The sequence below is a fragment of the Ruditapes philippinarum genome, unplaced genomic scaffold (assembly GCF_026571515.1).
Source record: "Ruditapes philippinarum isolate M1 unplaced genomic scaffold, ASM2657151v2 ctg1103_1_1_1_1, whole genome shotgun sequence".
Classification (NCBI taxonomy): domain Eukaryota; kingdom Metazoa; phylum Mollusca; class Bivalvia; order Venerida; family Veneridae; genus Ruditapes; species Ruditapes philippinarum.
In genome coordinates, this window is record NW_026858865.1 from 103,908 (window position 1) to 117,605 (window position 13,698).

General features: G+C 32.6%; 1 protein-coding gene across 1 annotated transcript in view; it reads left to right on the top strand.

Moving 5' to 3' along the window:
* LOC132754525 (protein strawberry notch homolog 1-like) overlaps window positions 1-13,698 on the top strand; it is a 40,574-nt gene that overhangs the window by 12,373 nt on the left and 14,503 nt on the right. The window contains exons 9-21 of the mRNA XM_060745167.1: window positions 524-536; window positions 2,145-2,327; window positions 3,048-3,145; window positions 3,798-3,946; window positions 4,594-4,770; window positions 6,317-6,517; window positions 7,076-7,212; window positions 9,669-9,797; window positions 10,472-10,607; window positions 11,252-11,364; window positions 11,852-11,923; window positions 12,332-12,428; window positions 12,916-12,990. Of these exons, the coding sequence (XP_060601150.1) occupies window positions 524-536; window positions 2,145-2,327; window positions 3,048-3,145; window positions 3,798-3,946; window positions 4,594-4,770; window positions 6,317-6,517; window positions 7,076-7,212; window positions 9,669-9,797; window positions 10,472-10,607; window positions 11,252-11,364; window positions 11,852-11,923; window positions 12,332-12,428; window positions 12,916-12,990 (1,580 nt within the window). The remainder of the gene's footprint in view (window positions 1-523; window positions 537-2,144; window positions 2,328-3,047; window positions 3,146-3,797; window positions 3,947-4,593; window positions 4,771-6,316; window positions 6,518-7,075; window positions 7,213-9,668; window positions 9,798-10,471; window positions 10,608-11,251; window positions 11,365-11,851; window positions 11,924-12,331; window positions 12,429-12,915; window positions 12,991-13,698) is intronic.

Here is a 13,698-nt window from a genome sequence, read left to right on the forward strand (position 1 = left end):
GCATCAAAATTTATGCACTACCGTGCAATACCATTTTTACGGAGTCGCAAAATCTGCACAGTTATGTGTAAAATCTGTGTATTGTAACAATTTATAGTTAATCTCTTTTCTGTCTATACACTTATCATACTTTGCATATACAAATAATAAAATAATCATTTGACAGACTTTTAATTGTGAGTCTTAACAAACTTAAAACAATTTAATGTTGTTATTTTTTGTTTAGATTTTAAAGTTGGGGAAATTTTAGCACAGCTCATTAAAACGCTTCAGTTGGAATCCCAATAGACAAGGAGTCGTTCTAAGACAAGGCTCTCAATTATTAACCTCTCTTGCCGAAAATTTACCGCATTACCCCCCTACTGCATATTTAAGACGCTGACTTTTAATACTTACTTCTCTTGGATTCGACATATCTTTTTTCTAAACCATTCAGATGTGTTAAACGATGTTGAACTACCCGCATAATACTAAATACTTTAAGAAAGGAAAACAACAAAAAAAAATAAATTGATCATTGTAGGTGTAAAACCAAGGTACCATACACACAGCAAAATGATAAATTTGAGTTTGTTTACTTTTAACTGGGGACATAAAGCCGAACTGTAGTGTGGGATTTGACAATGTTTTCCAGCATCAATTGTCCCTTGAAAATCAAACGCCTATTACCTTACCCGTCATGGCCGGGTCTATTTACATGAAATTTTAAAACTTGTGCTTGTGAGGTTACTTAAATACTTAAGTCAAAGATAGTTGGAATTTCATATTTATACTGGACACGTTGCCAATAAACAGTTATGATTAGCTTTTCTGATTGTTTTGGAAAATTTGATGATATGACAAAGGAAACCTCAAAAAAATTTATTGACTTACCGCTATTTTTTCAACCTTGAGTCAAAATTAACTTGTTTCAAAAGAGTGTTAAGTTTACTATCAGTTGAGAGGAAAAGTCATATTTATTTAGGTTAATCTAAATTCTATTAATGTTTTTTACATGTGTTTAATAAAAACAAAAAATTTGCAGTTGTTTTTTTGTCGCAGGTCTAACGCTATACTGGAGATAGCGTATATGAACACGAGTTTCTGAGGTCCTACAGTGTAATGATCTCAGTTTTCATTTAGTTTTTGTTTTATGTCTACAGTGGGTGTAGGTGTCTAGGAGCTGTGTGCCTGATATGAGTTGAGAAAATGTATGTGGCAGCAGTTTTAAAAGGTGTTCTTCAAGATTGAAGAAATCACATAAGTACCAAATTTGTAAAGATTGGTCAGAATAAGTGGCAATGGTAATTAACCCTTTTTTTTTTGTATGAACTGCTTTTGTACCCTTTAAATTTGTTATTTTCATATTTGAACCATACAGGTCACTCACTACACATAGCAAAAAATGATAAATTTGCAGATTTGGATTTGTATTTGGGTAAAATCTGTAACGGTCATAACAACAGAAATCCATTGTTGATGTGTGGTATTTTGATACAATGCTACTTCAAGCAGTCAACAATATACAGTCTGTTTTGACAATTTTGAAGCACAAGCTGGCTTTGCTCTTTACTGATGACACAGTATCCTGCTAACTTTAAAAGGACTAAATTTACATCTGAAAAAATAACAACACTTTTGCTTGATATACAATTCACTTAATATACTCCTAGTGAAACACTAGTTGGAGCATTCCCTGTTAAATACCTGGGAAACATTTGAAACAAACATTGATTAGCCTTTCTCTGTATTGTTTGAAATTTGACCATCCGATTGATACTAAATAGGAAACCTTTTCAAACAGAAATTATTTGACTATCCAGCTATTTATAGATCAAAACTATGATGTCAAATTACACTCTCTGTTTTCAAAGAGGTTGAAGTTTACACTCAGTTTGAGCAGGAAAAAGAATCATCAATATTATATTTAGTTAATTCTGAAATTTACTATGTAGACTTGTTTCTGTACATGTAGTTTAATGCCCCCACCACTTGGGGTAGAGGGACAAGTAAATTTGCATTTGTCCATCTGTCTGATTGTCTGCAGTCTAACAAGCAATGATACGTAGGGGCATCTGTATTCTATGGACACAGTTTCTAGTTTCTTCTATCAGTGCTAACTGATCTATTATTACAATTTGTATGTATTGTTTCCATGGTTACAGTGGGTAGATGCAAGAGAAATGTTCCAGTCAGCAGCAGATCTGGTAGATGCTGATCATCGGTTGAGAAAATGTATGTGGGGGCAGTTCTGGTCAGCCCATCAACGTTTCTTCAAGTACTTGTGTATATCAGCTAAAGTTCCACATTGTGTACAGTTGGTCAGGGAAGCCCTACGAGATGGCAAGGTAAAACTTACTGTTTTTTTTTTTATAGTGAATGCTATTTTTATCTTCCTTCAGAATTTTATACAATTTTCCTTCACTAATTTAAAGAAGGAAATGGAAACCATCACTTGGAAATATAAGCAAGGACTACATTGATTTATTTGTATATTTAGACTTCATGATATCTAGACTTGATTTACACGGTTGTGTTCTCAGATTTTGTAGAAAAAAAAGTAGAAAATATGTCTGGTAGTTGATTAAGCAAATGTTAGTAAAAAGGTTTGTCTGACTTGTTTCCAATACAATATAAAGATGAATATCTCTGTTTGTATGATTTATTATGACATAAGTGCCAGACATCTTGGCAGTCTCTGATTGGACTTTTTTGAAGGGGAGCGGTGGCCTAATGGTTAAGGTGTCTGTCTCTCAACCCAGGGATCATGGGTTTGAGCCCTACTTGATTCATGACCATGTTTCTTCATATTACACCAGTACTGCTTGGATCCAGAAAGCAGACTGGAAAATGATTGATAAAGTTGTAAGAACTTGTTTCACAATTGAGCTTGAATAAAATATATTTGAACTAAAGACCTTTTGTAATTTTGCCCAACATCTGTGAGACTGTTATGTAAAGTAAAGGAAATGTCAGGAAGCCTATGTTGTATCTTTGCTTTATTTAAAGCAATAGAAGTGTATTTTAATCTTGGAATAAGGTTTAATTATATTAATATATTATTACAGTGTGTAGTCATAGGCTTACAGTCAACTGGCGAGGCTAGGACACTTGAACAGTTAGAGGAAATGGGTGGAGAACTCAACGATTTTGTATCTACTGCTAAGTAAGTACACTAAGATATCTCATACTTTGAACGGCAAAGCAGATTCTCATGAAATACCTCTGTAGGTAATAGATGCATTAGTTCATTAGAATTCTTCTATAAAGAAAGATATAGCAGTTAGATATATGAATGCCTTTATGACCAGATGGAAGTATAGATAACAGAAATATGTTGAAGTTATTATCATTATACTTGTAGTTAGTTTATTATATAGATCACAAGATTTTACAATCACAATCATATAAAATATTATGGCCAGAAATATTTAAACTGTACCAAGGGTTTCATTTCCAAAAATATTTGCATGTGAAATATATTTCTATGAAAAATGACAAATCTATCTATTGCTTCTGGTTGAATTTCGTATAAACATTTTTCGGATATGTGTGTATGTTACAAAAAAAATTTTTTTAAATTTGCATCAGTTCAAGAAAAATAGTTAAAATCTTCATGTCGCAAAATTATGGTCCATATGAAATTTTTGGCACATGTGGCATGAACAATAAAGCTGGTTTTATGCCATTTACTGTTTCTTGCCTACTAATTGCAATCCTTTATTTAGAAAAATTTGTGTCTCAACTGTTATTGTAATATAGTGTTGTGAGGGGGGGATATTTTCTAAGTAATTGTAACACTGTTTTACATATTACAGAGGTGTTATACAAACAGTGGTAGAGAAACATTTCCCAGCTCCTGACAGGAAGAAATTCTTTGATATATTTGGTCTTGGTAACAACTCCTTGTATAATAATGAAGATAGCAACTCATCTACTGGATATAACAACAACAAGAGAAAGAAAGGTAGGCTTGAAAAGTGTTTACAAATTTCATTTTTACCTCGTCTATTTCAAAGAAAAAGTTGAGATATTATGAACGCTGTGACAGCAGCATTGTCATCATGCAAAAACTTTAATGTAGTCCATTATTCAAATGTTTCAAAAGTAATTAACATGAAATTTGGAGTTCTTGATTATCATGACAAGGTGCAATTGTAAGACAAGGGGCATAATTCTGAAAGGAATATTTTTGGAGTTATGCCCCTTTTTAACTTAGAATTTTTAACAGAATAGCGTTAATAAGGCATTCCTTTATAACAGTTGTCCTAGCACTGGGTTATTAATTAGCAAGAAATACAAGGAGTAATATTTACTCATGAACCAAATTGAAATCATTCTAGTTTCTGGGTGTTTTGAGATTGAATTCATGACTATTTGACACAATAATTTATATCTAAGCTCATTACTGGCAAAATGACTTAAATTAGAATTGCAATATTCATGTAGCTTGACTCATTGGTAAAGCTAATGAACAATGGTATATTTAAAGATTGTTAGTTTTTTACCTTTTTTGATGAACAGATTATAAGGGTTAAAACTTATATGAATTATCATAAAAAAAATTTAAATAATTTTAGATTTATTATTAAAATGTGTATATTTGTTTAACAGAACAAGCAGCAGGTAATCCAGCTAAGAGATCTAAGGGAGATTCTGATACAGACTCGTCCTCTGACAGCGAGGAAAGTGAGCTAGACTTTGGTCTCAGTGATACGTCTGATGATGATGACGATTCTGATGACAACGATAATTTTAATCCATTTGGCAGTGGTTCGGACAGTGATGATGGTACGTAGTTGTTATGCCCCCACAATGTGGGAGCATATAGCGTTGCACTTGTCCGTCCGTCAGTCCGTCCGTACGTCCCGAAATCTTGTGAACGCAACTCCTCTTAAACCGGATGGCAGATTTTGCTTAAACTTACAGGGATGAACAACCTTAATGTGTAGATGGTAGTAAAGGAAGGAATTTTTGCTGCGACCAAATTTAACAGAATTATGGCCCTTTGTTGATTTTTTCACTAGATACTTTATAGAAATTTTTGTGAACGCAACTCCTCTTAAACCGGATGGCAGATTTTGCTTAAACTTACAGGGATGAACAACCTTAATGTGTAGATGGTAGTAAAGGAAAGAATTTTCGCTGTGACTAAATTTTACAGAATTATGGCCCTTTGTTGATTTTTTTCACTATATACTATGTAGAAATTTTGTGAATGCAACTCCTCTTAAACCGGATGGCAGATTTTGCTTAAACTTCCAGGGATGAACAACCTTAATGTGTAGATGGCAGTAAAGGAAGGAATTTTTGCTGTGACCAAATTTAACAGAATTATGGCCCTTTGTTGATTTTTTCACTCTATACTATGTAGAAATTTTGTGAACGCAACTCCTCTTAAACCAGATGGCAGATTTTGCTTAAACTTACAGGGATGAATAACCTTAATGTGTAGATGCTAGTAAAGGAAGGAATTTTTGCTGCGACCAAATTTAACAGAATTATGGCCCTTTGTTGATTTTTTCACTCTATACTATGTAGAAATTTTGTGAACGCAACTCCTCTTTAACCGGATGGCAGATTTTGCTTAAACTTACAGGGATGAACAACCTTAAGGTGTAGATGGCAGTAAAGGAAGGAATTTTTGCTGCGACCAAATTTAACAGAATTATGGCCCTTTGTTGATTTTTTCACTTTATACAATGTAGAAATTTTGTGAACGCAACTCCTCTTAAATCGGATGGTAGATTTTGCTTAAACTTCCAGGGATTAACAACCTTAATGTGTAGATCGTAGTAAAGGAAGGATTTTTTGCTGCGACCAAATTTAAGAGAATTATGGCCCTTTGTTGATTTTTAGTTTTCAACTTGTGGCACATGTAGTCCAAAAAATATTTGACCTAGAGTCATAAGATTGACAGAACAGTGGCGTGTGGGGGCATCAGTGTCCTATGGACACATTTCTAGTTTTTATTTGTTTTCGATAATCTAGAAAATATTGTTTTACTATTTTTGATTAACTGAATATAAGGGAAATTTTTATAAGGGTTTAATCAAAAAGAATGATTATAACAATTTTGAAATCATTTTAGATCTATTATGTAGTAATTGTAAAGTTTCTGTGCCTGTTTTAAACATTAAGTTTCTGTCTGTAATGTCATTATCTCAATATGACATTAGAAGCCTAATCTTTTCAGCATTTAAAAACTAGATTCATTCTGATTATGTTTCATCAATTTATTATCCCATTCATATTATTAAGATCATGAAATTTATCAGGAAACATGCTCATTACAGATCTGACCCTTACAGAAATAATATAATTTGTGTACTTACAGATCCCTGGTTAAAAAAGCAGAAAGTAAAGGCAAAAGAGAAATCAAAAGTGAAAGAAAAGAAGAAAAAAGAGAAAAAGAAGAAGAAAGAGAAGGAAAAAAAGAAGGATGAGGATGAACAATTTACAAGTGCCCTTGCAGCAGCTGGTCTTCTTAATAAAAACAACCAAAATTCTGGTTCTGGAAATACCAACGGAAATCCAAGTATGTGATATTTCTGGAATTTTTAATTCTGTTCGACTTTGAAAAATTACTTGAAATTTACTTGAAACCACATAGCAGGTTTGTTTTGTTTTTCAAAGTGATTTAACCTAATATAAGTTACCTGGGCAGGGCAGAAATTACATTTTACATGTCAATATTATATTTTTCAAGCTCATTTAATTTAGAGGTGTCATTTAGAGGTGTACAGTTTGTTATCATTTATCTGCTAGAGCCAAAACTACATAACTTTTACCATTGGTATAGAGCTAGGTCAGCCTAAACATCCATGCAGTCTGACCAGACAACATGGTCTTTATAACTGATGTTATTGTAATTGCATAGGCATGTTTAGTCTTGCATTCAAATTTTGCAGACTACTTCACTTCTATTTATACTATGGCAGCTTGAGTATTATAGTTTGATACCAAAATATTGTAACTTCAGATCTTCCACATTCAAAGCGATGCATATCCATTGCACACATTCAGCAGGTTGTGTGCTATAAGTTTTACTGATTTTAGTCTGTATTTCGATATAAATGATGTGTGATAATTGTAGGTGGTGACGCTATAGACAAGGCATTCCAGATGAAGAGAGAATTAATGGAGAGAATAGAGTTACTTGGTGGCAAACTTCCAGCAAACACACTCGACCAACTTATTGATGATCTAGGGGGCACTGATAATGTAGCCGAGGTAAACTTGAATATAAAACAATCTGTAACAAATCGTGATTATATTCAGGCTTTCTACTGGTCCCTACTTTTCCTACTTTTTCCTACTTTTTCCTACTTTTTTCTTTTGATCCCTACTTTGCCCTACTTTTTTCTGAAATAGCCCTATTATCCCTACTTTTTCATTTTGAAATGAAATGGAAAAAAAGAAGATATTTAAAATGGTATTTCAGTTGTATTTTCAGTTGCAATTGATGAGTAGTTCAGGTGTGTTAGTGTCTCCTTGTGATGTCCATCCTTGAAAGACTTATGGTCAGAGCTGCATTACTGGTACTGGTACTGCAGTACGTACTGCAGCGATTTTGCAAGTACTGGTACTGATACTGAATTACTCTTACAAAAATTTTGCTACTACTCAGGTACTGGTACTGCATTACTGTCTTAAAAAAGTGGTACTGCTACTGCATTACTAGGCAGTATTTTTGGTTTTGATAAAAAATGTCATTATTTTTACTCATAAAGTAAAGCTGTAAATTCCATGTATTGTTTTATTTTTGTGAAAAAAGTAAGTTATCAAATCTATAAATAATTTGCTGCAATATTCCTTCAAATGTTAACATAGTATTCATCATAAAAAAGCACCAAAGACTTAAAGTAAAATTAAATTGAGATAAACAGAGTCAATAACTCTTTACTGGTAAAATATCCTTATTGCAATCTTATTACTTTGTATTTACTAGTAAAAAAAAGAGCAAAATAAACACTAATTAATTACTGCTATTCTAAATAATCATATTTCAAGTGATATTGTTAGCACCATAAAAAGTTATTTACTTGGTATAAATTGAACAGAGGTGTGAAGGTGTAAAAGGCAACAAAAAGACTGGTGGGTTTAAAATGTAAGATTAGGCCATCCTTAAAAAAATGTTTGTTTGCAGTAACGCGACCGACTCACAAAATTTGCCCCTACTCAAATTTTTTTTCTCATGGTCTGAATAATTTTTTTTTTTTTTGAATCAGAAAATTATGCCTTGTGCTTTGTTTTCGTTCTTTTAAAGGTTAATAGAAGAAATAAAATGTAGTTCTTATTAAATTAGAATTCAGTTATCAATTTATTAATTGTTACCAGGTTATCAAAGCAAATATTGTCCAGCATTTTGAAATTCCATGTTTATTTGGGAGTACAGTTCAATAAAAAAAAAAAAAAAAAAAAAAAAAAAAAAATAAAAAAAAAAAAAAAAAAAAAAAATCGACCTACCTACCCACCTTGAAAATTCTGGGTCGGGTTACTGCAAACAAACATTTTTTTAAGGATGGCCTTATTGCATTGTATTACAGTTTACTGGTTACATAACAATAACATATGACATGAATATATGATGATTATTGTTTGTAAAAAGTATGTTTGTTCATTTAAGTTGTAAAAATGTAATGTCAACTTTAAAGTAAATGATTTTATTTCTTTGTTGAATAATGTTTGCAATTATTTTGAATGACACTGTGTATTTATTCAAACTTTGATGAATATATAAAAGTGTTAGTACTGGTACTTAATTACTTCCCCCAAAAAAGTACTGGTACTGCAGTACCAAGCTAAAATCAAGTACTAGTATTGGAAATGGTACTGCAAAACTTGGCAAGTACTGGTACTGGTACTTAAGTACTACACCCTTAGTACTGATGCAGCTCTGCTCATGGTGTCTTGGCAAAACATTCAGCAACATTCTGCCTATGAGGTGCCTGTCTTTCAAGCATGGACTGAACTGAAGATACACACAGCCTGATGTGGTCTTGGTGATGGTATGTTTTGCTAATTATTAACTAAAACAGTAAGAAATTCCTACTTTATCCCTAGTTTTTAACATCAGAAATCCCTACTTTGCCCTACTTTTTGGTAAAAAAATGCCCTACTTTTTCCCTAGTTTTTTTTGTAGAGGCAGTAGAAAGCCTGTATATTGTTAAAGTAGAATTACTGTAGTCGAATAAGTGACATGTAGGTGATTATTTAGAACTAATAAGTTTATGTCATCATGTCATTAGTGTAGTATGTTCAGGGAATTGAAAAAAAAAATATTACCATACAAAAATGTTAGTTTTAAACTCAAGTTATTAAAATATTCAAAAGTTTATTAAATAATATTTAATTCAACAACAATGACAACAAAATTGTGTTTGCTCTAAGGCCTCCAGTTCATTTAAAGAATATATTCAATTACAAACAGAGCAATACAGTATAGCATGTGTATAAACAAATATACATGATTTGCCTTTTTGAAATGAGATACTTCTACAGCATGTCAATTTTATAAAATAACAATTTTATTTATAAGTCTTGTATGTTGCTTTTTTTTCCGAATGTGTCAAATATAAAGTCAGAAGCATAAGAAACAAGGACTGTAAAATTTCTAACTAAGTTTATTTGGATTATAAAAGTTATGAATGTTATTGTACATGTTTTAATGACTTACTGTTACATAGATGACAGGCAGGAAGGGTCGTGTTGTTTGTACAGATGAAGGCATCAGTTACGAGTCTCGCAGTGAGAATGATGTACCCCTTGAAATCCTTAATCTGACAGAGAAACAGAGATTTATGGACGGTGAGAAGGTAAGGACTGCACTTGTATTTGTTGATGTGAATTACAAGTAGCTTCATACTGTATAATCAAGTGAATAAGCGGGGCAGTATTAATTCTGAATCATGTAACCATTGACATAAAGAACAGAAAATTCTGTTCTTTTAAATTTTAAAAATGGTCTTATTTTAATAGCGTGTTGGTCTTGATTCTGGGGATTCTACTGTTGTTTATTTTAGATTTAATGTTAAAGTACTTGTAGTCAAATTCAGTATTGTTGTTGCTTATTTTATACAACAGTATTTAAAGCAGTGAACTCTTAAAATTTGTAAAACTAAATTTATCTTGTCTTGAATTGAAATTACAGTATTTTAATATGTATATGGAGATTGTAAAAACATTGCATATTTTAACAAGTTTGCCAATAAGTATTGTAAAAAGTACTGTATTTTAAACAGAATTTGAGGTGTGATATAGTATATTACATATAATTCAGCTTTTCGAAAAATTTATATTACGAGCTGCGCCATGACAAAACCAACATAATAGGTTTGCAACTTAACTTAATAGAGTTTGTAAGCGAACAGCATGGATCCTGATCAGACTGCGCGGATGCGCAGGCTAGTCTGGATCCATGCTGGTCGCAAACACACTATGTTGGTTTTGTCATGGTGCAGCTTTTATTAAGTTATATACTGTATTACAGAACATAGCTATTATATCGGAGGCTGCTAGCTCTGGTATATCACTACAAGCTGACAGACGTGCCATTAATCAGAGGAGAAGAGTCCATATAACGTTAGAGTTACCATGGAGTGCTGACCGTGCCATTCAGCAGTTTGGTATGCTATTTTTAGATTTATTAATTTTAGTGTAGGGAAGATTGTAGGGAAGCCTCTTTTTATAGTCACCATATTCCAAAAAAAAAATGTTTGTTTTACATCTTCCAATATAAAATGAAAAGAAAACTATTAAAGATTCTGTAATAGAGTAGTTTCACATACCTTATCTGCCTATACAGTAATAAAGTATGAAACTAAGTTATCAAGGAAGAGATGAAGAACAACACATCAATAATAAAGTATGTATGAATTATACTATTAGCTACATGTACTATTGGGGCGTCCGTGGCGGAGTGGTTAAGGTCGTTGACTTCAAATCACTTGCCCCTCACCACTGTGGGTTCGAATCCAGACAGGGTCTTTGGATTCTTTCATGTGAGGAAGCTATCCAGCTAGCTTACGGAACGTCGGTGGTTCTACTCGGGTGCCTGTTCGTGCCTGAAAAAATGCACGGAGGGGCACTTGAGGTCTTACTCCACCAGTAAAGCTGGAACGTCGCCAAATGACCTATACTGTGTCGGTGTGACGTAAAACCCAAATCCAACAAACATGTCCTATTTGTGCATAATATAATCAAATATAACTTTGTTAATATATGTGTATTTTTGTCAACTTGTCTATGTAGAATATTGTTTTAACTTAAGGTCGAACACACAGATCTAATCAGGTGTCTGCACCAGAGTATTTGTTTATGATCTCAGAACTGGCTGGAGAACAAAGATTTGCTTCAACTGTTGCTAAGAGACTTGAAAGCTTGGTAAGTGGAATGTATCCGAGAAGAAACACACTGTGTATAAATTTATAACAAATTTTGAACCTACATTCACAAACCTGCTAGTATATAGTCAGCCCAGCCTACACTTCTATTTTGTCTTATTGCTGTGTATGTTAAGCTGTTCAGTAATTCTTTATTGTTATTGAGATCACTGAGTCTTAACTATGGATATTAGTTTGGCAAATCTATATCATACATTCATGAAGTTCTGTTTGTGTTATTTATTTCTAAAATATCAAATCAGTACTAAGTGAGTACAGTATTAATGCTGGATGTAGGCCCCCTAATTAACTTAATTCGCAAATGATAGTTGTGGCAAAAAAAAACAACTTTCAATATATAAATCACCCTTCATGTAAGAAAAGCCTGTCTGAAGTAATGAAATTGCATGTATACTAGAAAACATAATTCAGTTTTAAAATGTTGAAATTTTAACAAAATATTCTTAAAATTACAATTATAATTTCAGGGTGCTTTAACTCATGGTGATAGAAGAGCTACAGAATCCAGAGATCTGAGTAGATTTAACTTTGATAATAAGGTAACATAACTTTCATTACTTTTATTTAATGAAGTTCTTCTTTTGTTGGAAGTGTTTTCTTTGTACTTTGACATTATGTAAAGGAGTCAGTGTCTTATCACTTGTATGGCATTCTGAATTAAAGGAAATTTAAGAAAGAAAGAAATCAGGCAAAGTGCTTAAAAATAAAGAATATTAAGGAGTACTAATTTTGAAACCTGATATGATTGTTATGCACATTTCCAAGTTGTTGTTTATACAAGTCTTGAAGGGCTGACAGGTCACTTGCTGAAATTTATGGTGTAATGTAAAGATTGGGAGTATATTTTAAGATAAAGTTATACAAGAGGATTGGAATTTTGTTGTAAATGAATGATTTCTTGAATCAAATTATGACAATATATATTAGTTTATAAATGTGTATTACAGTATGGTAAGTTAGCACTGGAGTCAGTGATGAAGACAGTATGTGGCTTTGAACAGCGATTTGTAGAACTACCAGAATACAAGGGACATTTCTTTAATGGTAATTTCTTTTTTTTTTCATTTTTTCTCAAGTTTTTTAATATATGATTATTGTGAATTGGTCTATAATGAACGTTCTTTAATACAACAAGTATTTACGTATCAAATTTGGTATCGGACGTGACCAGAAACTACTTAAGAATTATATATGGATGTTCTTGGCTTTAACAAGTTTGAGTTACTTGATCCAATGTTACATATTTAGGTCTAGTTACTGGATTTTTTAATGTCACCTCAAACTTTGCTAAAATTTTAGAATATTACTTGTAAACATAATCAACACACTTGCTATACTAATTTGTTTATTGTACTTTTCCTTCTTTGAACTTGAAAACTGTCTATGCCAAAATTATTCAGCCGAATATTTATGTCAAGTAATATGTCATATATTACAGGATAGATGTGAATACATATGTAAAATTTTATGTTAAATGTTTATCATCCTGCTCAACTGGATTATAAACTTCTGTATGTCTTTTTCATAACAGATGCTGTGAAGGCAATGGTAGGTGTTGGGATAGTTGTACAAGATAGACCTGGATCCGTTCCTATCCTTGATAAAGGTAAGTTATTAATGTTCTAATAATGTATCTAACACTCTGTTCTTTATACAAGGATGACTGTATAGTGTTTTATATGGTGCCAATATAAGCAAGTTGACAGAGCTGTTAATATTTTATGTATACTTACTTATTTTCCTCATGAAACATTGATTTTTTATCTCCCTGTGTTTTTAGCTCACCTGTCACAAAGTGACAGGGTGAGCTTTTGTGATCGCTTTTCATCCGGCGTCCGTAAACTTTTGCTTTAAATGACATCTCCTCATAAACCACTGAGCCAATTTCATCCAAACTTCACAGGAATGTTCCTTTGGTGGTCACCTTTAAAAATTGTTCAAAGAATTTAATTCCATACAGAACTCTGGTTGCCATGGCAACCGAAAGATCTTCTTTTAAACAACCCTAAGAGCTAGAGCTTAGATATTTGGCATGAAACATCTTCTAATGGGTGTCTACCAAGTTTGTTCAAATAAAAGCCCTGGGGTCAAAATTGGCCCCGCCCCAGGGGGTCATAGATTTTCCCTATATGCATATAGTAAAAACTTAAAAAATCTTCTTTTAAAGATCCCAAAGAGCTAGAGCTAAGATATTTGGCATGAAACATCTTCTAGTGAGTGTCTACCAAGTTTGTTCAAATAAAAGCCCTGGGGTCAAAATTGGCCCCGCCCCTGGGGGTCATTGATTTTCCCTATATGCATATAGTAAAAACTT